At 49.2% G+C, this 20,511-nt stretch overlaps 8 protein-coding genes across 8 annotated transcripts; 2 read left to right on the top strand and 6 right to left on the bottom strand.

Annotated features, from left to right (window-relative positions):
- Positions 1–4: 4 nt before the first annotated feature.
- On the bottom strand, positions 5–433 carry N7489_001290 (uncharacterized protein; the record flags this gene model as incomplete). Its single annotated transcript, XM_056707045.1, has 3 exons — positions 5–28; positions 191–354; positions 409–433. 3 exons carry the CDS (start codon positions 431–433, stop codon positions 5–7), a joined length of 213 nt encoding a protein of 70 aa, XP_056571347.1.
- Positions 434–3,645, bottom strand: N7489_001289 (DUF3824 domain-containing protein; the record flags this gene model as incomplete). The annotated part of the gene is made up of 4 exons (XM_056707044.1): positions 434–599; positions 1,328–3,139; positions 3,186–3,256; positions 3,382–3,645. The coding sequence occupies 4 exons, from the start codon at positions 3,643–3,645 to the stop codon at positions 434–436; spliced, it is 2,313 nt and encodes a 770-aa protein (XP_056571346.1).
- A 1,460-nt stretch (positions 3,646–5,105) lies between these two features.
- On the top strand, positions 5,106–5,570 carry N7489_001288 (uncharacterized protein; the record flags this gene model as incomplete). The annotated part of the gene is made up of 1 exon (XM_056707043.1): positions 5,106–5,570. One exon carries the CDS (start codon positions 5,106–5,108, stop codon positions 5,568–5,570), a length of 465 nt encoding a protein of 154 aa, XP_056571345.1.
- A 1,271-nt stretch (positions 5,571–6,841) lies between these two features.
- On the top strand, positions 6,842–7,287 carry N7489_001287 (putative carbonate dehydratase; the record flags this gene model as incomplete). The annotated part of the gene is made up of 2 exons (XM_056707042.1): positions 6,842–6,999; positions 7,059–7,287. 2 exons carry the CDS (start codon positions 6,842–6,844, stop codon positions 7,285–7,287), a joined length of 387 nt encoding a protein of 128 aa, XP_056571344.1.
- Positions 7,288–7,621: 334 nt separating this feature from the next.
- Positions 7,622–8,376, bottom strand: N7489_001286 (carbonic anhydrase; the record flags this gene model as incomplete). Its single annotated transcript, XM_056707041.1, has 2 exons — positions 7,622–8,162; positions 8,234–8,376. The coding sequence occupies 2 exons, from the start codon at positions 8,374–8,376 to the stop codon at positions 7,622–7,624; spliced, it is 684 nt and encodes a 227-aa protein (XP_056571343.1).
- Positions 8,377–9,231: 855 nt separating this feature from the next.
- N7489_001285 (uncharacterized protein) lies at positions 9,232–9,680 on the bottom strand (the record flags this gene model as incomplete). The annotated part of the gene is made up of 2 exons (XM_056707040.1): positions 9,232–9,528; positions 9,612–9,680. 2 exons carry the CDS (start codon positions 9,678–9,680, stop codon positions 9,232–9,234), a joined length of 366 nt encoding a protein of 121 aa, XP_056571342.1.
- A 998-nt stretch (positions 9,681–10,678) lies between these two features.
- Positions 10,679–11,491, bottom strand: N7489_001284 (uncharacterized protein; the record flags this gene model as incomplete). Its single annotated transcript, XM_056707039.1, has 3 exons — positions 10,679–11,083; positions 11,142–11,264; positions 11,318–11,491. 3 exons carry the CDS (start codon positions 11,489–11,491, stop codon positions 10,679–10,681), a joined length of 702 nt encoding a protein of 233 aa, XP_056571341.1.
- A 482-nt stretch (positions 11,492–11,973) lies between these two features.
- On the bottom strand, positions 11,974–19,823 carry N7489_001283 (uncharacterized protein; the record flags this gene model as incomplete). The annotated part of the gene is made up of 14 exons (XM_056707038.1): positions 11,974–12,242; positions 12,297–12,657; positions 12,716–13,017; positions 13,072–13,222; positions 13,276–13,446; positions 13,502–14,630; positions 14,676–14,717; positions 14,771–16,986; positions 17,046–17,490; positions 17,538–18,362; positions 18,421–18,902; positions 18,948–19,176; positions 19,230–19,405; positions 19,461–19,823. The coding sequence occupies 14 exons, from the start codon at positions 19,821–19,823 to the stop codon at positions 11,974–11,976; spliced, it is 7,161 nt and encodes a 2,386-aa protein (XP_056571340.1).
- Between the last annotated feature and the right edge of the window lie 688 nt (positions 19,824–20,511).

Below are 20,511 nucleotides of genomic sequence, written 5' to 3'. Positions count from 1 at the left end.
ATTTCTAGGTCCAGTTGTGGGGGATCACCTGATGTGTAGTTTAGCTTGTTTGCACATGACTCAACTGTCAATCCACAAGGAGCAAGGAGATCGCAATTTCTCATACTCCTTCAATCCGCTATTGTGTCATTTCCCTTCTTTCTAGCATTAGATCGCCTCTTATATCGGATAAGTGAAGCTGAACATTCACATCTTCTGCCTTCTCCTCCATTTTACTGGCGGTCGTGTAATCAGCGGTGTCGAGGTCATACAATCCACGATAGATAAAGGCCAACACGGAAGATTTCCACAGCGCTATGATGTCCTTCTTGTTTGCAAGAATGGCCAGGACGAAAAACAAGATTTCCGAAATCACTACTCCGTAGCAGGGCTGACAAGATTAACCAGGCCCACTGTACCTCCACAAACACTTCGGTAGCATACGCAGTGCCATTCACATCTTCCCGCTGATATGCAATGCCATCTTATTCAACGAGTCGGCAACGTTAGACATGATCACCTCAAGACCGGCAATGCCAATGCGCTCGGTATCAGGGTCAGGATTTTTGTACAATGCGGGATAGCTGTCAGCGTCATCGGCTAGTCTGGGCTGCATAACACTAACATTAATTAGTATGTTGATTAGCATAAAGATTATGTAGATCGTCAGCTTTTGCGCATAACTACTGCACTGTCTATCCTAGTACTAAGTGTTTCAGGCAGAAAGCAGACATCCAATAATGTCCCATTATAGCTCAGCTAAGTGGTCCAGTGCGGCTGACCGCAGCCCAAGCAACTTAGCCGTACTTAAGTCCGTTACTGTACGCGGCCATTCTCAAAAAAAAGAAAAGAAAAGAAAAGAAAAAAAGAAAAAAAAAAACCAAGGTTAGATTTCGTTTTAGCGTGAGTGTGAGTGGGCTAGCCCACCAGATGCAGAATGAAAAAACAGCCATTTCATTGCTAAGCATACCGCGCTGCCATCCTATTCAATTTGTATCTCTTCTCGTGTCAAATTTGTCCATTGTAAAACTAAACCTTCCAATGTATCCTCCATTGCCCTATCAATGGCTGAGGACAGTGATATGTCTTCCTTTGCAGTCTTGGGCGTCGGAGTGGCGCCTAGGTTGACCTTGTCATATTCTGTGCTTTTTTCCAATTCACGGTAAGGAGACTTCATTCGACGACACTTATGACTCGAACCTTCTTCTTCCGATTTTCCATCTCCTCTTGCAGTATTCCCTACATCAGATACTGCAGGACTGATCAAATCTTGATTATAACGAGTGCGAGTGTGACCACGGGGCGCATCATCATTATCAGAGCAAGATCGGGACCGCTTACGGCTCACTTCTTCTTTTTCTCTTTTTTCCAGAGCAGCTCGCGCCCCTCAGACCTTCTGCGATCTTTCTGTTGGGAGTACTTGCGTGCGGCATAGCCTAGGCCTGTGGCGCCGAGAGCTGCGGAGGGTATTTCTCGTGAGCGGCTGCGGTCTCCACCATCTGAGCCCGATGAGCTGCTGTAGCGGCCTCCTCCGCGGCTGCGACTGCGGCTGCGGGTTGAGCGTCTGCCGTAGGTGTCGGATGCATCATCAGACCCGCCGGGGCTGACGGGCGGCCGGTAGTGCTTAGCGGGGATGCTGTCTGTGACGGGGTGGACCCCGTATTCGATCAGGCCGGCTGAGCTGCGGGATGGGTCGGGGTAAAACTGTGATGCAGCAGGGCTGCGAGACCTTGAGCGGTGTCCGCGGCTTATACCGTCCTTCTCATCTTCCTGGCTTTCGCTATCCTCCGAGAGGCCCGTGGCAGCAGCAGCAGCAGCAGTAGGAACTCCGGAACTAACAATTGGAAGATCCTGTTTGAGTCGACTTTCGGAGCGAGTTTGTTCACCCACCCGAGAACGTAAGCGGCTGTGGGCCCTTTCATCCAGGGCGGCAATGGCCCTACTTGCCAATCCAGCACCAGGCAAAAGCTTATGGCGCTCAGGCATGCTGTGAGCCGAGTCATCCTTTTCTCCATCCTTCTCCGAGCGACCTCGGCTGAAAGCCCGAGAACGGGAGTGAGTGCGAGACCGGCTCTTGCGGTCTCCAGTATTTGCCTTGCTGCGCAATGCAGCCGTACCAGCAGCCATGGCCTGGGCGTCGAGACCCAGCTCGCGGAGAGTCTTCGCACGCGCGTGAGAGTGAGAGCGGCTACGGCTGCGACTCGGGCCACGGCCATGCTGCCTGCGGACCGGACCACGGCCATGCCGGCTGTGGCGGTGTGAAGAGCGATCATATTCAAAGGAATAAGAACGGCGACGGCGCTGACCGCGGCGGTAATAGTCGCGGGCGTCCGACGCAGGATTGACAGCCACTGCACGGAGAGCACATGGCTCAATAATCTTACCAATGCGGCTGTCGCCCTGGCTGACTTCGCCATCTTTCTTGCTACGGCTGCGGAGAAATTCGGTCGCATCTGCATCTACCAATGCACGCTCTGCCATATGACGGCGGTGATGAGGATAGTCTTCATAGTGGCGGGTTTCCTTCGGGATGTAGGCCATACTGTCATCGCTGCTATAATCCTGGTCCAGCTTACGCCGGGAAGGACGGTCGTATTCACGGACTCGACGGTAGCGACGGTAGTAGCCCGGGTCCTCTTCGATATCAGAACGGCGAACGATATCGTAATCAGATTCACGGGGCCTGGAATAAGCATTTTGGGCTTCAGGAGTACGTAACGATTGTTCTCGAGTGGTGACAGTGACAGGTGCAGGGAAACAAGCATCCCTGAATTTGAAGAACGGGTCATCAAAAATTTGGGTCGCTGCACGACCATGAGTACGTTGGAATAGAACAGCCTCTGTTGTATGTACATTCACAACACCATTCCGGATTCTGAGATGTCGGCTCTCTTCCAGGCTATCTTGGCATGCGTCGATCTCATAGAGTAGCTTTTGGACGAGTGTGTGATACCTCCTTAGTTCCATTGAAAGAGGGGGCAACTGATTTTCAGTGTCAAAACTTCTTGATGACTCCTGACGAGAGCCATCATCGTCACAGATACTAAATGTCTGGATAGATCTGCTCAGTTGGTCGAATTTGGAAGTGTTCGCCTTCTTCTCTTCGAGGAGTGTTTGAATTAGATTTCTTTGGTCGATAAGAGTGGATTTTACTTTCCTCCTATTCAGGGTTAGAGTAAGGATTTGAAGATTCGAGTTAGACGTACCTGCGAAGCTCCCCGCATACATGATAACATGTAACATCAGCAACGTGGTCGACTTGAGCCTCTCCAAATTGCTTTTGAGGACATCCAAGTTCGGACCGAGGAGTGCAACGGTTACTTTTCGGGCCCCACGAGTAAAGCAATTTTTTTAACCATCCTGATTATGTTTTTCGATTGCATTCTCAATTTGTTCGAAGACTGCTTTGCATTCCTGTAAGACTTCTTGTGCAATGCAAAAGGCCTGCTCTGAGCAAAGCTTCGCCTGGTCGTCCTGTTCGAGGGCTTTAGCAAGCTCGTTGAGAATGCTGCAGGTGAGTGACACGTCGCAGGAAAGATCTTGCATAGACTGGTTTGCGACCTTCACAGTCTGGTAAAATGTACAGAGCTTGACTGATAATTTAGCACCAACGTCCGCGATCTGGAGTATGCTGGCGACAACCCCAACAACCTCAAGCCCAGACATTGCGCAGTCAGACGCCACTGATAACTGTGTACAGAGTAGCTCTGCGTTTGAATGGAGATGGGGTTTTGTTGCAGTGTATGTTGTATTGTTTATGCTACTAATATTAGATGGTGGCTGTTGCAGATGCCAAGACGGCAAATATTTTATGTGGATCGACTGGACACTCAGCTGAAAGGGTCAATGCCACGCGCGGCTTGAGGCTTCTCACCCTGTCTATAGCTCATTACACAGCTATCCATCGCCTATGACCTGCATTCCATATAAGTCTCTTTGACACATAGGCTAGTACATACGACCATAGGGTGTGGAAAACAGGGCTTCCCGTCCGCTCAGCCGTACTTAAGCCACACGCCGGTGAGTTAGTAGTTGGGTGGGTGACCACCAGCGAATCCTCACTGTTGTATGTTTTTTTGTCTTTCGTTTTCTTTTTCGACTAGAAAAGTCAAGATATCAACGTGTTAGAATGGAAATCAACTAGTTAGCGATCAAAGTAGTGCTACAGATGTCCAGGCCTCTGTTTGCTTCCTAGCTAGCTATATTAGCTAGCTCCCATCTGTCAGAGAATAGCATCTCTTCCTTTCTTCCCTTTCTCTCTCTCTGGCTATGCCAGATCAGTTGGGAAAGATATGTGGAAGTATCAAGACTGACATGACAGCCTTAAGTGGTAAGGGAAAAGTGAAAGTAAGAGAAAAGTGAAGGAAAGGCAAGCAAGATTTGAAAGCCAGCAAGTAAGTCTGGCAAACTAGGCAGGTTTCCATCGTTTAGGCTGCCAGCACTTTCTAGCTAGTTAGTTAGTTAGTTAGCAGTTTCTGGCCTTCTTTATCAGGCATTTCTCTTAGATTTCTTTTATAAGCCTTTCATAAAAAGGCTCCCGAGGTCATATTTTCTGCTTAGAAAAATCATAACATTTTCCCTGATCGTTCTTGCCTTATCATAGATAGTACACTAAAGTCGGATCCAAATTGTCATTCAAATACTCCACCCAGTCGAAAGACGTTCCGTCTGTCGAAGCTGCTACCATTCCCTTGCGGGCAACTATGGACTGGCATGTCGCAGAATACTGCTTCAAAAATATACTATCGCGTAAATCCTCGTATATTTACAAACTTCGAGTATATTGCTGAGCCCCTGTAAAATAGACTGTCCCAAATGTATAGAGCCCGTAGATTGGACAATACTGTGTAGAAGAATCTACTCTGGGAATTGAGAAGTTTTTGATTTACGGTACATGGAATTTACCGAAAATTACTATAGTTTTTCCGTATCCCCATATGGTATGTATGCATAGATCGGGCTGAAGCCATGGAAGCATATATCTTCCAAGGTTTATTTTGGGCTCACTTAGTCTTGACGCTTCTCTGACTCTGCTCTCCATCTGCTCTCTTCCCTTTCACTCTTTAATAAAAAGATTCAGAGTTGATATTCCTTTCTGCCTCAAGTGCTCTTCACAACTCGACATCATGTCATCACCAATGCCGTCACCAATCCGCCTTTCCCCACAAATCAGCAACCTACAACAAAACTCTCCTTACCTCGACATTTACACAAACGTTCCTATTTCTCCGCTTCGAATCCGAGAAAACACCCAACATTTACGGCAAACTCTCCCTCACTCTCACCCCGAGCCGAAACGCTGGGAAAGTCCCGGTGCCTGGGGAGCAAGACACATAAACGACTCGGCGCCTTTTACGCTCTGGGACGAAGTCAACCGCAAGTTCCACCATCCTACACGTGAGCAGTCCGCCTGGATCCGGAGAAAGTTCGGGGATGGAACATTGAGCCACAACGGATGGCTGATGCGCAAAAGATATCAAGATTACTCTAGGGTGGTAGATGCACGGATATCAGAACAAGTGGAGACAAATGAGCCAATAACATATCATAAATACTATCCTTCGTCTTCTGCTAAGGTGGTGATCAATTAAATAGTATGATTCCCTCAAAGAAGTAAAATATTTACACTGCCGTCAAGTTCGTCATATACAATAGTCAACACATAACCAGGATTAACTAACCCACCCAATTTCCAGAATAACGTTTCTTAAAGGGTATCCATTTCCTCCGAAGATATACAGAGTAAATAAATAGAGCTAGGAACAGAGTTGTCGTTCCTGGGAACGACAAAATCTGCTTCCCGTGCCCTAGGAGCCATGCCGACCTCTAGTTCCTAGGAGTAAGCAGACTATGCATAACCACACATAGTGCAAGGACGGTGCACCAAAACTTGGAGCCTGTAGGATACTTGGGTCCTGTTGAAGGGGCAGGTTGAATGTGAAGAGGCTCAGTTATTCGTTATTCGTTCCGCGATTGCCCCGTGCGATGGCTGGAGTTGCTGGTTCTGTAAACTGGACAAGAAGGTGGACGTTTTATGGTCGACTGGAAGCTCCTCTGTTGTAGTTGCCATCATATGAGACTATGAATAGTATGGTAAGGAAAGACAAGGGAGAGGGTCAACATTTAGCCGAGCTTAAAGTACCACATGCGATCAGCTGAAAGATTCTATGTTGTACAGTAGTAACGGGAGTACGGGTCGGCTCTGACGTTAACCTTGGAAGGTAAGGAGCGCTAGTCCATTTGTGGCAAGTTTGCTTTTGCTCCCAAGGTTGCATTTTTATTTATCACCCAAACAAAGCCCTCGGTATTTACACCTGGACATATCCCGAGATCTTTTCTCCAACATACCTATAGCAGGCAGAGAGGGGGCTCCACCAAGATACTCTTTCTTTTGACTGGTTCTTGGTTCGTGTTACATTGGTTTCACGCTGTGGGGGGTCTTTCGGCCGAACCGGCAGTGTCTCGGAACCGACAATCGGCCCCGGCAGTTCTACTATCAACATACACAGACACGATCGGCAGTCTCATCACTCCTTTTTAAACACCTCTTGAATCCCCGCAATACGCCCTCTCCCTGCAAGAGCCCTGGGTGATTCCATAACAGTGGACTACTTACTCACCTTTTTAGACAGCAACAGCATGAGCGAAACACGACTCAGAAGGCTGGCTACAGACCCTCTCGAGTCAAACTATATACCTAGCCTTCAACAGACCACACCGGAGGTTCTGTGGGTTGGATGCTCCGATAGCAATTTCAAAGAATGCACCATGCTCAATATTCTTGATGACGAACTGCTGGTGCTCAGAAATATCGGCAATATGATAATTGATGGCGACCTGTCCTGCGATACTACTATAAAACATGCCGTCGTTGACCTTCAGGTTGTCCTCGATTCCAAAGCCATTGCTAGTTCGTCTGTCTTACTTCGTCCAGGTGAAACACATCGTCGTTTGCGGCCACTATGGGTGTCGCATTGTGAAAGCAACTGCGAGAGACGGTTTGAAAGGCCCATGGTTAAGGTAAGTCTTCTGCCTACCTAGGTGGGAATTCCATGGCGTTAGTAATAATGGTGATATAGCAAGCTCAATGCTCTCTATTCTGCACATGAAGATATAAATCAACTTCCAGTGTCGGAGCGGGATCGCGCTTTTGTCGAGTTGAATGTCCTTGATCAAATTCGTTCTCTACGCAAACGTCCCGAAGTTGCCAATGGAATTGCGCTAGGGCGCTTACATATCCACGGGATAGTGTATGATTCGGAGGCCGAGACGGCCTATCGATTATCGGAAGGGCAGCGGAACGCCTAGAACAGGTGTCGAGGTAGCCTTGTCTTCCTCCCTCTTCACCTCAGTGAACAGCTCAATTCATTTCATGGGTTTCATTCCAACTCTCTACAGCAGGACGGAGATTCTTCAATTCCGGATGATTTGGCTACTATGTGCATGTGATGTCCACTGCGCGCAAAGAGGAAGAAACAAGAAGCTGAACTGATCGACAAAAGAAAAACTGACTATGACAGAGATCACCCACTGCCATGGAGACAGGGTCGAAATGGCCAAAAGATGCCTGGAAGATACAGCCTGAGCAACAAAGCGAATGCTTGAGTCGAGACTGGCAGTTGGCAACCGCGATTGTGAGCATTCAGTGTTCCGAGTTGGAACCCGGCGAGAGACAGTATATTTTCTGCACATTCGCCAGCTCCGCTTCAAAATCGACCTTGAGGTCTTTCAGCAGGCCGTCGCCTAGGTCGAAAACCCAACCATGAACGATGGGGTACTGGTTCTCCTGGTAGCTTTGCTGGACAGCCGCGGTTTTGATGATATTCCTACAGGATTCCATCACATTGAGTTCAATCAATCGATTGTATCTCGCGTGCTCTTCGGGTATCGCGTCGAGTTCCTTCTCATGCAAGCGATAAACGTCACGGATGTTCCGGAGCCATGGGTTAAGCAAACCCAGGTCAGCAGGGGTGAGGGCCGCCTTGACCCCTCCACAGTTGTAGTGGCCGCACACGATGATATGCTTGACCTTTAGGTGCCGCACAGCATAGTTGATCACCGACATGACATTGAGGTCGACATTGGGCACCAGGTTGGCGATATTACGGTGGACGAACACTTCGCCGGCCTCCAGACCCATAATTTCGTTGGCGGGGACACGGCTGTCGCTGCAGCCAATGTACCTGATTTGCCGTTAGACGAGCTCCGATATGAAAAATTTTGACGAGAACCAGGCCATGGCTATGGTGCTTACAGATAGTCTGGCGATTGCCCAGCAGAGAGCTTGTCAAAAAAGGAGGCATCCGTCTGTTTCTTCGACGAGACCCATTTCTTGTTGTTTTGGAAGATATGGTCGAGCGACTGTCGGAGATACCGATTGATATTGGGTTTGGCCATCTTGTCACTTTGTGCAAAGTCTTGGCAAGGGTGAATAGCGATTTGAGGGTTTCTTCGTCTCACACAGAACAAGAGGCTGGATATTCCGAATCCGTTGGGACTTGTCGAGGGGTCGTGCTTAGATAAGCCCGTGCCAAGACCGGGATATTCCGCCTCAAGGTATGTACATGTAGCTCTGATGGTGACTGCATACAGCAAATGTCGTTATTCCAAGAATTAGGCAATTATTTCCATTAACAATTGGTTCTTTTACTCGCAACAGGACTAGTCCCCGAATTATGTAGCGTTGTCACGTGTTTTTAGTAGTTTTTCGAGGTAACTATCTGGTTTTTAGATGTCTTATCTCTCCCCCACTCAGTTTAATATAGGGGAGATGGCAGAAAAGGGCGAGGGAAAGTGTCAACCTACGAAGTGAATGTATGACCAGAGATAACCAGAGACTATTTTTCTGATTCTCTCTTTTAAGTGTACAATCCTACAAAGGCAGAAGCCTAACAGCCTCTCACAGCCCAATTTCAATTATCTCAGTTCGCATTGATCTCGTCTACCCTGACACCTCGAACGGTCTTATTCATTGCTGGAACTTCCGCTGACGGCTCGTGGGTATCCAGTTCCACGGGGGCTCCTCCCTTTCATCAAGCAAGTTATGCACCGTGAAGGTTTCGCACACCTCAACACCCGGGTCGGAGCGGCACGCAAGAAGGTGGCAGTCGGGTGAAATGGTTAGGGGAAGAGATCGGCCCCGGGGCGCGCAGATTTGAGCTCATAACTCCGGAGCAGACCTGGCTTTTTTTGCTTCCCCTGGTGCCAGAGCACGACGAGCTGGCCCCAGGCTCACGCCACACGTCCGCCGTCCTACGATATCTGCAAAATGTTGGATGGGTAGCGGCTGGACGACGTCACGCGGAAGCTCTTAAGCAGCCCACCTGGGCTCGCGAGGGATGCGTTGACCATGCGGCCCACGCCGTCGTTCGCGAGACTGAGGATGCGCATGAAGGCTAGCTGCGTGATATCCCCCAGACGGGCCCGGCAGACATGCCATCGAGGGATACCCTCCATCTGCGCGTGGAAAATGGACACACTGGTCAGGTCACCCAAGTGCAGGCCAGCCAAAAGCGTCCCGTCGGGAGACCATGCCAGCGGTGTCTGGATCTAGATGGTGGACGGGTAGCGCTTGCGCTTCGTTTCGTGTAGGTCCACGACGTCGACACTGAGCGAGGAATCGAGGGCCTTACTCCCGTGGGCGAGGGTATTGTGATATCGTTGCCTGGATGCAGAAGACCAACATGATACATACTATGCATGCTATGCTAATTGTGTGACATGGGACATTGTTGGAAGTTCGTCTTCATTTCTTCTTCATTTTCATGTGAGCGGTATGGGCAGGTTGTCTCTAACGAAACAAGACCCGGTTGTTCAAACCAGCACAGGAAGTTAACAGGATTAGCACAAGGCTGCTACCAATCCCAAAATACCACCGGCCAATGGGAAAAGCGAGCGAACCGTATTAAGACACGCCCATCTGTTCAGCAACGGGGCCAGTTGATTTTCCTCACTGGCCGGCTTTTCCGACGAGTCTTTCACATTCGCAAACTCGAATATGCTCGAGTTTGTTTGTACCATGAAAGCTAAGGTGTACGGAACGATACCAATATCGAGAATTGCAGCCCCCCAGTACAACCAACAACCCGACTTCAAAGCCAACCAAACAAAGCCCCCTGCTCCAAGGATGGCGAAAGGCGGCCCTAGTGAATGCCCCTTGTGATAAAATGTGGCCCATTGTTTTGCAGCTAAATGCTGGGAGGTTGAACAGGCCTCCAAGACTGCGGGCACTGCGCCCCAAGAGTAGGTGAATATTTCGCCTGTGTTATTGACGTGCTTAGTATCCTGTATTTTCTTTCTTCAAGCTAGACACATACCCGACAGCCAAAGGGACGACGAGACTGCAGCAATTTGTGCTAAATTATGAGAGTTCATGTTGGCTGTATAAGGGCTTCCCTTGTCCTCACAAACGATACAACCGAATCGGACTTTATAGGGGGAAAGATGGCTTAAATGGTTGAATGTCGTTGCATCATCGGAAGCTGGTGGCTTTACATTTTCCGGGTGTCGGGTTTAGGACCGCGCCAAAGCCCGACGGATACGGAAGACGATCCCGCACGGTCTCCTATTCATAAAGAATGCTCAGACAATATTATTCGTATGTTGTAGATATGGGCAGGGGGTCGCCCATATCCCAGGTCTACTAGTGGTCATCCATACAGCTATTATACCAGGTGATATTCAAACACATAGTCTAGAATCACAAGGAACCGCGCTTCATCCATCGCGAGTGAAGGGAGCTGTTGCTGCGGGCTTGATGAGTAGTAGCCTGACTACCATTACTATAACTGAGATCAAACGCCCAGATAGCCTGGAAGCAATGCGTATCCACCTGGGATTTCTGGTTGTTGGCCTGGGCGTTGTACGAGCTGTTGGCCGGGAAAAGACCGATGATGTTGTAAAAGTAGGCCTTGCGAGGTGTCAGCATCTTATCGGCAACCAATTCAGGGCGTAGCAAAGAATTAATCATGAAACTCACGTCGACGGCAGTTTGCAAGATGCGAATTTCAGAGGGAACTCTGTTCTTGGTTGTTTGGTTGATGGATTTCAGCTGGGCTGCGCTGCTCGACAAGGCGTCCATGAGCTCGAGGAGGGATTGTACGAACTAGCGTTATTACCTAGGTAAGTATAAATGGCTGACTTATTTTTCGTCCTCAACCTACATTTGAGTATCCCTCATAGACGTCCTGCTCCTCCGCCTGGTCGGTAATGATTGGCGTGTTGGTCATAAATTTTACATTTGTTAGAACCACAGTGACCATCGTGTCTATCTCAGTGTAGATATCCTGGATTTTGTCATGAGTTGTTTTATTCATCGACCTTAAAAGACCCCACTTACCGGAATTGGACCAGCGTCAGCAGTGGAATTGACTACCAATACCAGCTCCTTAGCAGCGAATCCTTGGTGTGCTAGTTCATTGAGAGAGTTGGCGATTTCAGTGGTTGAAGCAGCGACCGCCCAGCGCGTGCTAAGGCAGAGAGCCACGACGAATGAGAGAAAAAAGCGATACATTGGATGAGAATGAGAGACTCGTAAATGCACGGCAAAAATGGAGTAAGAGAGTGGAATAAGAAATGGACTAAAAGAATGTATGAGTATATTATCTTGAAAAGAGTGAAAATAACAACTCGAGTAGACGCATACGAAGAAAATAAGGACCATCACGATAACATATACGTTACTTATAAGAGGGCTTACTTCCCCTGACTAGGCCGAAAATGGATTGACACAATTATACGAGTTAGGCTAGACATGTTGATTCTCGGCTATTTAGACACGAACCAGCACACTATGGATTATGGACCTTGTACAGTAGTTTTTCTATACACTATATACAAATCGTAGACTTTGCCCCAGTAAATGCAGCCCATAGTATAATTAATCCTTCAATCACAATACCTATGCCACGCAATATACAGTTCACGTAAAATAGGAAAAAGAAAAGAAGGAAAGAAGAGAAGAAAAGAAAACGCTAGTCAAGGTTGGAACGGCGATCAGGGTTTCGTGAGTTGTTCCTTGCGATAGAAGAAGATGCAGAGCACGTTGATGGATAACATGAAGAGCAGGCAGATCCAGAAGTCTGCCTTTTCCAAGCCGACTGCGACGCCAGCGGAGAAATCAGGGAAAACATCGCCAGGGCCTAACTTATTCGGTGCTGTCGCACGGGCGAGAATAGTCGCAATAGAACCGACCACCTGCGCGGCTAGAAGTGTGAAGGTGACATGGAATCGGGTCATTGTGTTGAGGAGGATCATTCCAAAACCTGTATTGTGAATCAGTTTGTGCTGCGTTTTGTGCGCTGCGAGAGGAAACCTACCGACACCCTGAAGCGAATCCAGAACTCCGAGCCAGAGCCATAGTGCTCTACCAAGGATAGCTCCGGCTACGGGACCACCGGCCCAGGGAATATATGTCGCTATATTCGAGGTTGCCCACAGGATCTGGGCCCATCGAGGAGCACCAAGACCGACGGCAAAGATCGGGATGAACCAGGCGTGCCTCTTGGAAAAGACGTGAAAGACCCGGAGAGCTGCCGCCCAGACGACAATGAAAAAGAGGAGGACAAGGAGTATGATTTGCCACACCTGTGCATGCTTGCTGGACCAGAGATAGAGCCAGTTTCGTCCGTAGGGTGCCGACAGCCAGTAGTTTGATATGAACACCATGTAGAAAAACCACTGCAGTGTACAGCATCAGAATCAAAATTAGCCTGAGGGGGAACTGGAAGAGACATACAAGAATTATGCGACGGCGGAAGAGGGATAGGTAGAATGTCGGCACTTGACCTGGTGCTTGTCTATAATATGCAGGAAGTCCAAAAAAGACCAGGGCCCCTATCAGCCACAGAAGAGAGGCAAGTCCGAGTCCGATCCCGAGCAAAGCGCGTGGATCGGTCATGGCAAGGCTGTATTGCGTGCTACCTTTTTGATTGATAGCAGCCATCCAGCTACCCCAGTACCAAAGGAAACTGATGAGCAACTGCTGGCTGCCCTGGATGACGGTGGCTCTATAAATCCAATACCTCAGAGGCGCTCCACCTGGACAAGAAAGTCAGATAACTTCCATACTTCCTAAAAGGAAATGTTGCATACCTTCATCTCCAAAGTTGAGGGCAAAGAAAATCGAACCACTCGAAGATGCAAATGAATATAAGCCTGTTCCCACGTTCTGTAACCATGTTCGACTTGCGCTGTTGTGGATGGGACCGGCAAGACCGACAAACAAAAAGGCAAACCCGTATATCTGCGGCTAGTTAGTTACAACCTCGTAAGCCAGAGAGAGCAACGTGAACGTACAAAGAAAGGAATCGTCAACACATAGACTGAGGGGACTAGACGGAAGACCATCCACCATACGATCGAAGAGGCAAGGTAGATGGATGCTAGAATGTATAGCTTTTCGGCCGTCTGCCCAATCTCACCGTTCAGGAGTGTGATCTGGTACGAATTCAAGGCGAGGATTTGGCCCTAAAGAATGCTGTCAACCTCCGCAACGAAAGCCTTTGGTAGGGTTCCAACTCACAATAGCGAGGAACATGGAATACACAGGCCAATCACCCAACTTCATCAACATAAAACGCTTCAAACCCGTGGGCGCAACGTAGTCATTTGGGAGAATGAACTGTCGGGCACTTGGGTCTTCACCTAGACCAGTAATTGGCGGGCTCTCTGGTCGACCGGTTTCACGAACCTTGATGCGAAGGACAGAGGGAGCAGGAGACGCCAAGGGGGACTTGCCCAGTTTAACGTTGCGGTATCGATTGAACCAGTCTTTTTGGCTCTTCTCGAGAAACTCTTCGATGCAGAGCTGATCGTCGGAGTTCTTGCCATTCAGACCCGCAAGCTGCTTCTCAAACTTATCCGCATACTCGTTATTCGCATCCGTGAAAAATGGATCAACTTTCTGGAGGTTGTAGTCTTGTTTCTCCTTTACTATCCCATCAACGCTGACCAGGCTCATCAGGGATACCCTTGCGTCTCTTCGGCCTAGCAGCCCGTCTTCTGATGGTGCACCGGGAACTGGTGTGCTGGCACCAGATCGAGCAAAATAAAAAGTAGGTGTCCCAAGTGGTGATGGACGAACACTGCCGTCCTCTTGGGTGGCCCCAGAAATGCGCTCGGAATCTTCTCCGTCGCTTACCGAAGAGTAAACTATTCGCGAATCTGCGAGAGGGTCGGAAGGCAAGGGTCTGCGTCTTGGGTCGATGTCAGAATCGGGCTCGTTGTCGGACATGTTTAGATTGGAAGACGGATTTGTGGGCGGGAGAACGTGGTCAAAACCTGGTCGAGGTACAAACACTCTATCAGACGTAATCGGCCTGCTCGACGGGACAGACGCGGTGGAGCTGCGTGATCGGCTCTGTTCGCGGCTGTCTTTTGGGCTCGACGAGATTTTGCGAATGCTTTCTGGGACAAGGGTGCTGTTATAGGAAATCCTCCATGAACTGCGATCGTGACGTTTAGAGTACTTGACGTGCTTTTCGATTGAGGTGGCTTGTAGGATTTCCAGATTCTCAACCCACTGTGCTACAGGGAAGCGCTGCTTGCTGGATCGTGCACGCATGAGCGCTCGTGTCTCCTGGGGCGATTTCAGGGCGTCGTTAATGGCCATCTTGAATTGTTGGATAAGATGTTTGGTTGTCATAGACTCGCTAGAATGGGTTAGTCTGGACATTTCGTGAGAGAAGGAAACTCACATTGTGAACCACCATCCTGGCATCTGCCCAAGGCCACCAACACTAAAGAAACATAGGTTAGCACTGGTGGTAGACTAAAGCCAGGTCAGTCATACCGTGATCCCACGCCCAACGCTCCTTTCCGTCCAAATTCAACAGCCACCAGACCAAACGGTTCATCACGCGAAGGAATCAAGGCAAATTCAGCGCCACTGAAAATGAAGGGCGGTAGAGGAGTGAACTCTGGTTTGGAATAGACTCGCCCAGGGTAGAGCTCTGCGAGTCGATTCAGTTTCAATGCGGCAAATCTGCCAAAGAGATCAATGACTGGACCAATGCACATCAACTGGACCTTTGGGTGAGCGTTCAGAATAGAGGGGAAGATGTCTGCAATCAGATCAACGCCCTTTTGCATGGACCAACGACCGACAAACACAAACAGCTCGGCCTCTGGGTCAACTTTGAGCCCTGCCCATTCTTGCGCTTGTCTCTTGAATGCGGCACGACTAGCTTCAAACTCTGCGTCGATGATGACTTCTTCGAGATTGTGACTTGCGTTATGATTCCACTCGGCGATGTCAGATGGGTCGGGGTTTGGCAGCGCTTCAATGTTCTTGAGACCCCAGAAAATAGGATATCTGGCGTACGATCTCTTGCCATATTTCTTGGAGACACCGACAGCTCCAAATCCGTTTTGGTGAATTTTCAGATAGTTGGCAGCTCCATGAAGAAGGTTAAACACTTCGCCGAATTGTACATACTTCTTCACCAGTGCGTGGTCAAGGTTATAGACACTGCAAACCTCTCGATTTTGCTGTGGGGTTTTCATTGGCCAGAGTCCTTGGAATTCAGCATTATGCAGCGACAGGCAGCATGGAATTGTGTGAGGTAGAAGATAGAGAGGGGCAGCGGCGCCATGGTAATCATTGATGTGATAGAGGTCGATAGTCGGAAATCTCCTGATAGCTTCGGCGATACATTGATTCCAACTAGAGTAGAATATAGCCGAATCCAGGTCATCCATGCGAGCAGGGTACGGCTCTGATTTGGACTGAGCTCGGAACACCGGCGCGTCTAACAAGACGTACGTGATGTTTTGCAGCCGATGATATTGGATATCCACTTGGTAGTTATTCCCAAGAACGGTGATCACCATCGGCTCACCAGGATCGTCCTTAGGGTAGTCAACGCCTCCAACACAAGGGACCACCCATATAAGATCCTGGTGGGTCAGATGTTTTCCCATCAGCTGGGCCATCACACCTAGTCCGCCGATTTTGATCTTAATGCCCCAATCTTCAATATCGTATTCCATCGTTGCGATGAGCACAGTTCGTCGGCGGGTGTTTACCGTGGCACCCGCGACGCCTCCACTCTCAGATGGTAACGGGTCCACATTGGTTAGAGCAAGTCCGGGATTGGGTTCCTTGTCATTAGGTCGATGGGCCACCTTCTGAAAGACGCTCACTAGTGGAGCGAAGCTTGATCTTTTCTCGGTGACACCGATTTGGTTGAATTTGACCTGGTAAAATGCCTTCAGGTAAACATAAACCGCACCGACAGCGGTGATGACAGGCACAATCGCTAGCACAATAAATATGGCCAGCTGAACCCGCCTGGATCCTGTGGGCGTAGCGTAGACCTTAAGATCGCCGTCACCCACTGACAGCTTGAAGGAAAGATAGGGCGAAGGGGGTGGGATGGTGACGTTGAATACATTGCTCAGCAGCGTGATTGGAGGGACTTGATCCAGAACGTTGTCTCCGTTTATGTCCCCAAATACCTGTGTTTGATCGGGCAGGCCGTCTTCGTTTAAACCCCATGCACTGAATGCCACCTGCACGGGCCATTCGCCCATGAAGTGGATTTCCCATAGGCCAGTAACGTTGCTAAGAGCCATTTTGTTGGAATAGCCAGCGTCATATCCGAACTGGTTGAATTCGCCTTCGATGAAGAGGTTTGGGAAACGACGTGGGGGCTTGTATTCCCATTGCGTGTCTCCATGCTGCCAGTGAGCACTACTTCCGGTCAACTTGCTCCAGTATTGGGTAAGGATGTGTTCTCCTTCCCAGGCCTGACTTTCTATGCCGCTCCAGCTTTTGCCAGGGATAGACGTGTTGAAGCCGGTGTATGTCATCCAGGCACTGAATGTAGCTCCGAAATCCAACGAGTATCGCCACATGTCTGCACCAGGAGCCTGTGGCATTACTGACAAGGGCTCAGTATCAGATGACGGGTTGTCGAATAGGAGCGTTCTGCTGTAGTTGGCCAGCTGTGGCCAGACCATCGGATTGTTCATCTGTCCGATACGGAAAAGAAAGTGGTCGACGGACTACGCGGCTCAATTAGTATTGTGACTTTTTCGACCTTTATAGCGAGGAATGTACTCACACCTGTGGATTGATTTCCATCTGCTGTTGTCACGTTGCTAAGTGTGACTCTGTGAACACCTGGAAAGACGTTGCCCAAATCTACCTCGTAGCTGAAAACGCTAGTGAGTGCCCCCGGCCATGTCGCAACATCAGTCTCTTCAATGGATTTGCAAGAAACTGAAGTAGTGTCAAGTTGCGGGCTCTCATCATCAAGCGCTTTGGACGTGATCGTCAGCGAGTTGGTGATATCCCTGCAATCCATATTCTGAGAGAATTCGAAGCCAATTCGTATCGTCTCCCCACTTGTTCCCTGGGGCACAAGTCGAGCATCATGCCCTGGGGAAAAGCGTGTTACGTATGGAGAAGGCTGCACGAATTTATCCTTCGGAACAAAGGCTTTGAACCCCCAGGCCGGCATAGTAAGGTTGGGATAGCACCCGTTAGGAATGTCAGACCCTTCGAATCTACTCATTGTCAGTAACAGGAAGCAATTTCAGGGCAGTAACCATACCCAAGCGTAATCGAGCTGTTGGACAGGGTCGATTCCTCGAACGGTGGGAAAAGGTTTTTGACCGTTGTTCCCATGGGAAATGGCGAGATCAAAGCGTCCTTGCTGCTGCAGTTGAACTGGTGTTCGACAGCTTTATCGTCATTAGAATACAACAGCCAGACGCTCTGATTCCCCTGGCCTTGGCCATCGAAATTCTGCGCATCCGCGAAGCGTGATCTCATAACACTCCACATCCCAGTCTCAGTCGGTGTCCCCTTACTGCCTGGAAGGTAAATGTCCCGCGTGTGATTTGACAATTGCTGCAGATACCAGCCATCATTCAGAGCGGGATAGTTTTGGCGCATCTCAAACATCATCTTGATGAGGCCCCGCACTGGGTGAGAAGGATCACGGTGATCGAGACTGACGGAATCATCTTCACATCCGGTCAGGGAGCGGTCGAATGGGAAATCAACGTATTTCGATGACCCCAGCTTATAGCATCCGTGCAGCTGCCATGCCTGAGCAGATGACATGGGTGCACGGCCGAAGATATAGTTGTCAGCCTGGTTGTCCAGTACGTAGAAAGCCTGTTCCTCGCCCCAGGAGAGGACGGGGATTCCAGGCATGAGCAACGAAGCGACATACAGACCCAAATTCTGCTTTTGGGTCCCGTTTTTGATCCCCGGCCACCTGAAGACATCATGATTCGTGGCACCAAAAAGGTGACGAGGATCGAACTTACCCGTGTTCGTGTTGACCATATCGTTGGTCGCCACAAGACCATTCCAGGTCTCCACAAAGTTGACTGGCGGGTCGCCTTCGGCAGTGTAGGTACCGTCTAGTCTGAACGATTCGATGTTAATTTAAGTAAATTGTAAGTGCTGAGGGGGGGGGAACCAACCCTAGAAATCGGCTGAGACCACGATACAACGTGTAGTGGAACGCCACTCCGTCCAACGCGGACCTCTCCGCAGGTCTCAAGAACAGATCCTCATTTGACTCGTTTGTCTCGTTTGTCATCATAAACGCTTCCGTCATATTGGATTTGGTTTGGTTTGTCTGTTGGCCGCGACCGATATAAAGCGAGCCAAAAGAGTTTCCCGACACAATCTCTCCGGGGATGTAGAAGTTTTCCTTTCCCACCTGCTTGGCGCAATCCCGCATATACTCGGACCATTCTCCAAGAGAGTCAAGGGTAACTTGTAAAGCCTTGTCAACGCGGTATCCGTCGACATCAAGCATGGTGATGGTTAGACACGAAAAGTGTTTGATCTTGGCCAGCACGTCCGGCCGCCATTCGCGTAGACGGTCCTGCACAAATGCGAACTTGGATATCTGCCGTTCCCATTCGGTGTAGTTTCCAAAGGAGGCAACTTCTCCATACTGTAGTTGTCAGCCATGCTCAATATTGAAAGAAATGAATGTTACCTGATCAAATTCACTATTCCGACATGAAGGACCAAGGGGTGTGGTAGCTAAACCGATAGCGTCGTCATCCCAGAAGCGAGGATACTCCCAAGGACATTCACTCTCAACTTCATTTCCAGGCTGAAAGTCCCAGTATCGACGGTCGTACTTCCACACATAGTCGTACTCGTTGGGATTGATCGGCGCAGACTCGTTCAAGAAACCCTGAAAACCGATAAGATCGCCCATTCTATCCACCATCAGCAGACGACATAGGAGGTTGCGCAGGTGGATCTCACATACGTTGAAAAGGTATTATCAAAAAGAACATAAATCCCGCGTCGATGCGCCTCAGATATCATTGTACGCCAGTCCTCGATCGTACCAAGGTGATGGTCCAACAGAGTCAGGTCAAGCGGAGAGTATCCATCCGCCCCCCAAGGGAAGTTGATGTACGGTGTTCCAGCGAGATAAACGCCCTGGATATGGTCAATATAGTCCTCACATCCAGTCTTCCTGAAGCAACAGACGCACCTTGATCCCCATGCCCTGAAGATAATCAAACGTATCAACCAACCCAAGGACGTCGCCGCCATGGCGGAACTCGTTGGACGTCAGGATATGTTCCCACTGTGTGCCATTTGCATTATCGTTACTCGGATCACCATTTACAAACCTGTCGAGGAATATTGTGTAAAAGGGGAATCGCCAGTTCTCTGGCGAGGGGTTGTATATGTGGCCACCCCACTGACCTGAGTAGTCTAGGGGGTGTGTCGCTGTCTGGTTTTGATTGAGATTCCAGTTTGCTTCCTCTGGAAGATATGGCAGGGATTGTGCAATGCGTATAGATATTGCAACAATGGCAAGGTAGTACTTGATGGAAGTGAGCCACTTCATTCCGCACAGTAGATGCCACTATGGTGACATTCACAGACACCGCTGTTCGAGCCTCAACTGCAAGAAGACAACCTCAGAGTGCATACCCGTAAGAAAGGGATAACTCATAGAAACAGAGGCACTGAACGATTCATAGAGCACAGATGCGCAAAAGAAGCAAGCATATAAAAGATAATGAATACTCCGGAGCTGTCCAATGCAATCATTGCTTATTAGTGCGATAATACCAATCACTGTTTTACAAACCAGTATAGACGCAGGGGTCAGGCGAACCGTTGGGAACCCGAGCCAGCCTTGCTGTACAGCCTCAATCCACCGCAAAGCATCTCCATACTCACGCTAAGCGGTTGAGCGGGTCTAATTTTGGATGATGGATCTCAAGCAGCCATACACCATATTTGGTGTGCGCATTGTTCGGGCATCTAGACCAAGCCAGATGATGTCTCATACAAGTGGAGGCAATCTGACATGCATCGGTATAGGACCTTCGGATATACTCCGGACGACTGTTCCAAAAAGAGTCATGCCGGGGAGGAAATCATCGATCATAAAGTGTAAATTATGCAAGATCGGGTGTGCCGTCTGATAGAAGATAGAACACGTCGTACCTGATACAGGACAGACCTATGAGGAAGGGTTAGAGGTGAGGGGTGCTCGTTTGCGTGCCGTTCCTGTCTCGTATTGCCTT

This window comes from Penicillium chrysogenum (assembly GCF_028827035.1).
Source record: "Penicillium chrysogenum strain IBT 35668 chromosome Unknown utg000001l_segment0_segment0, whole genome shotgun sequence".
Lineage (NCBI taxonomy): Eukaryota > Fungi > Ascomycota > Eurotiomycetes > Eurotiales > Aspergillaceae > Penicillium > Penicillium chrysogenum.
The sequence above is the reverse complement of the archived record's forward strand: the minus strand, read 5'-3'. Positions and strand labels throughout refer to the sequence as shown.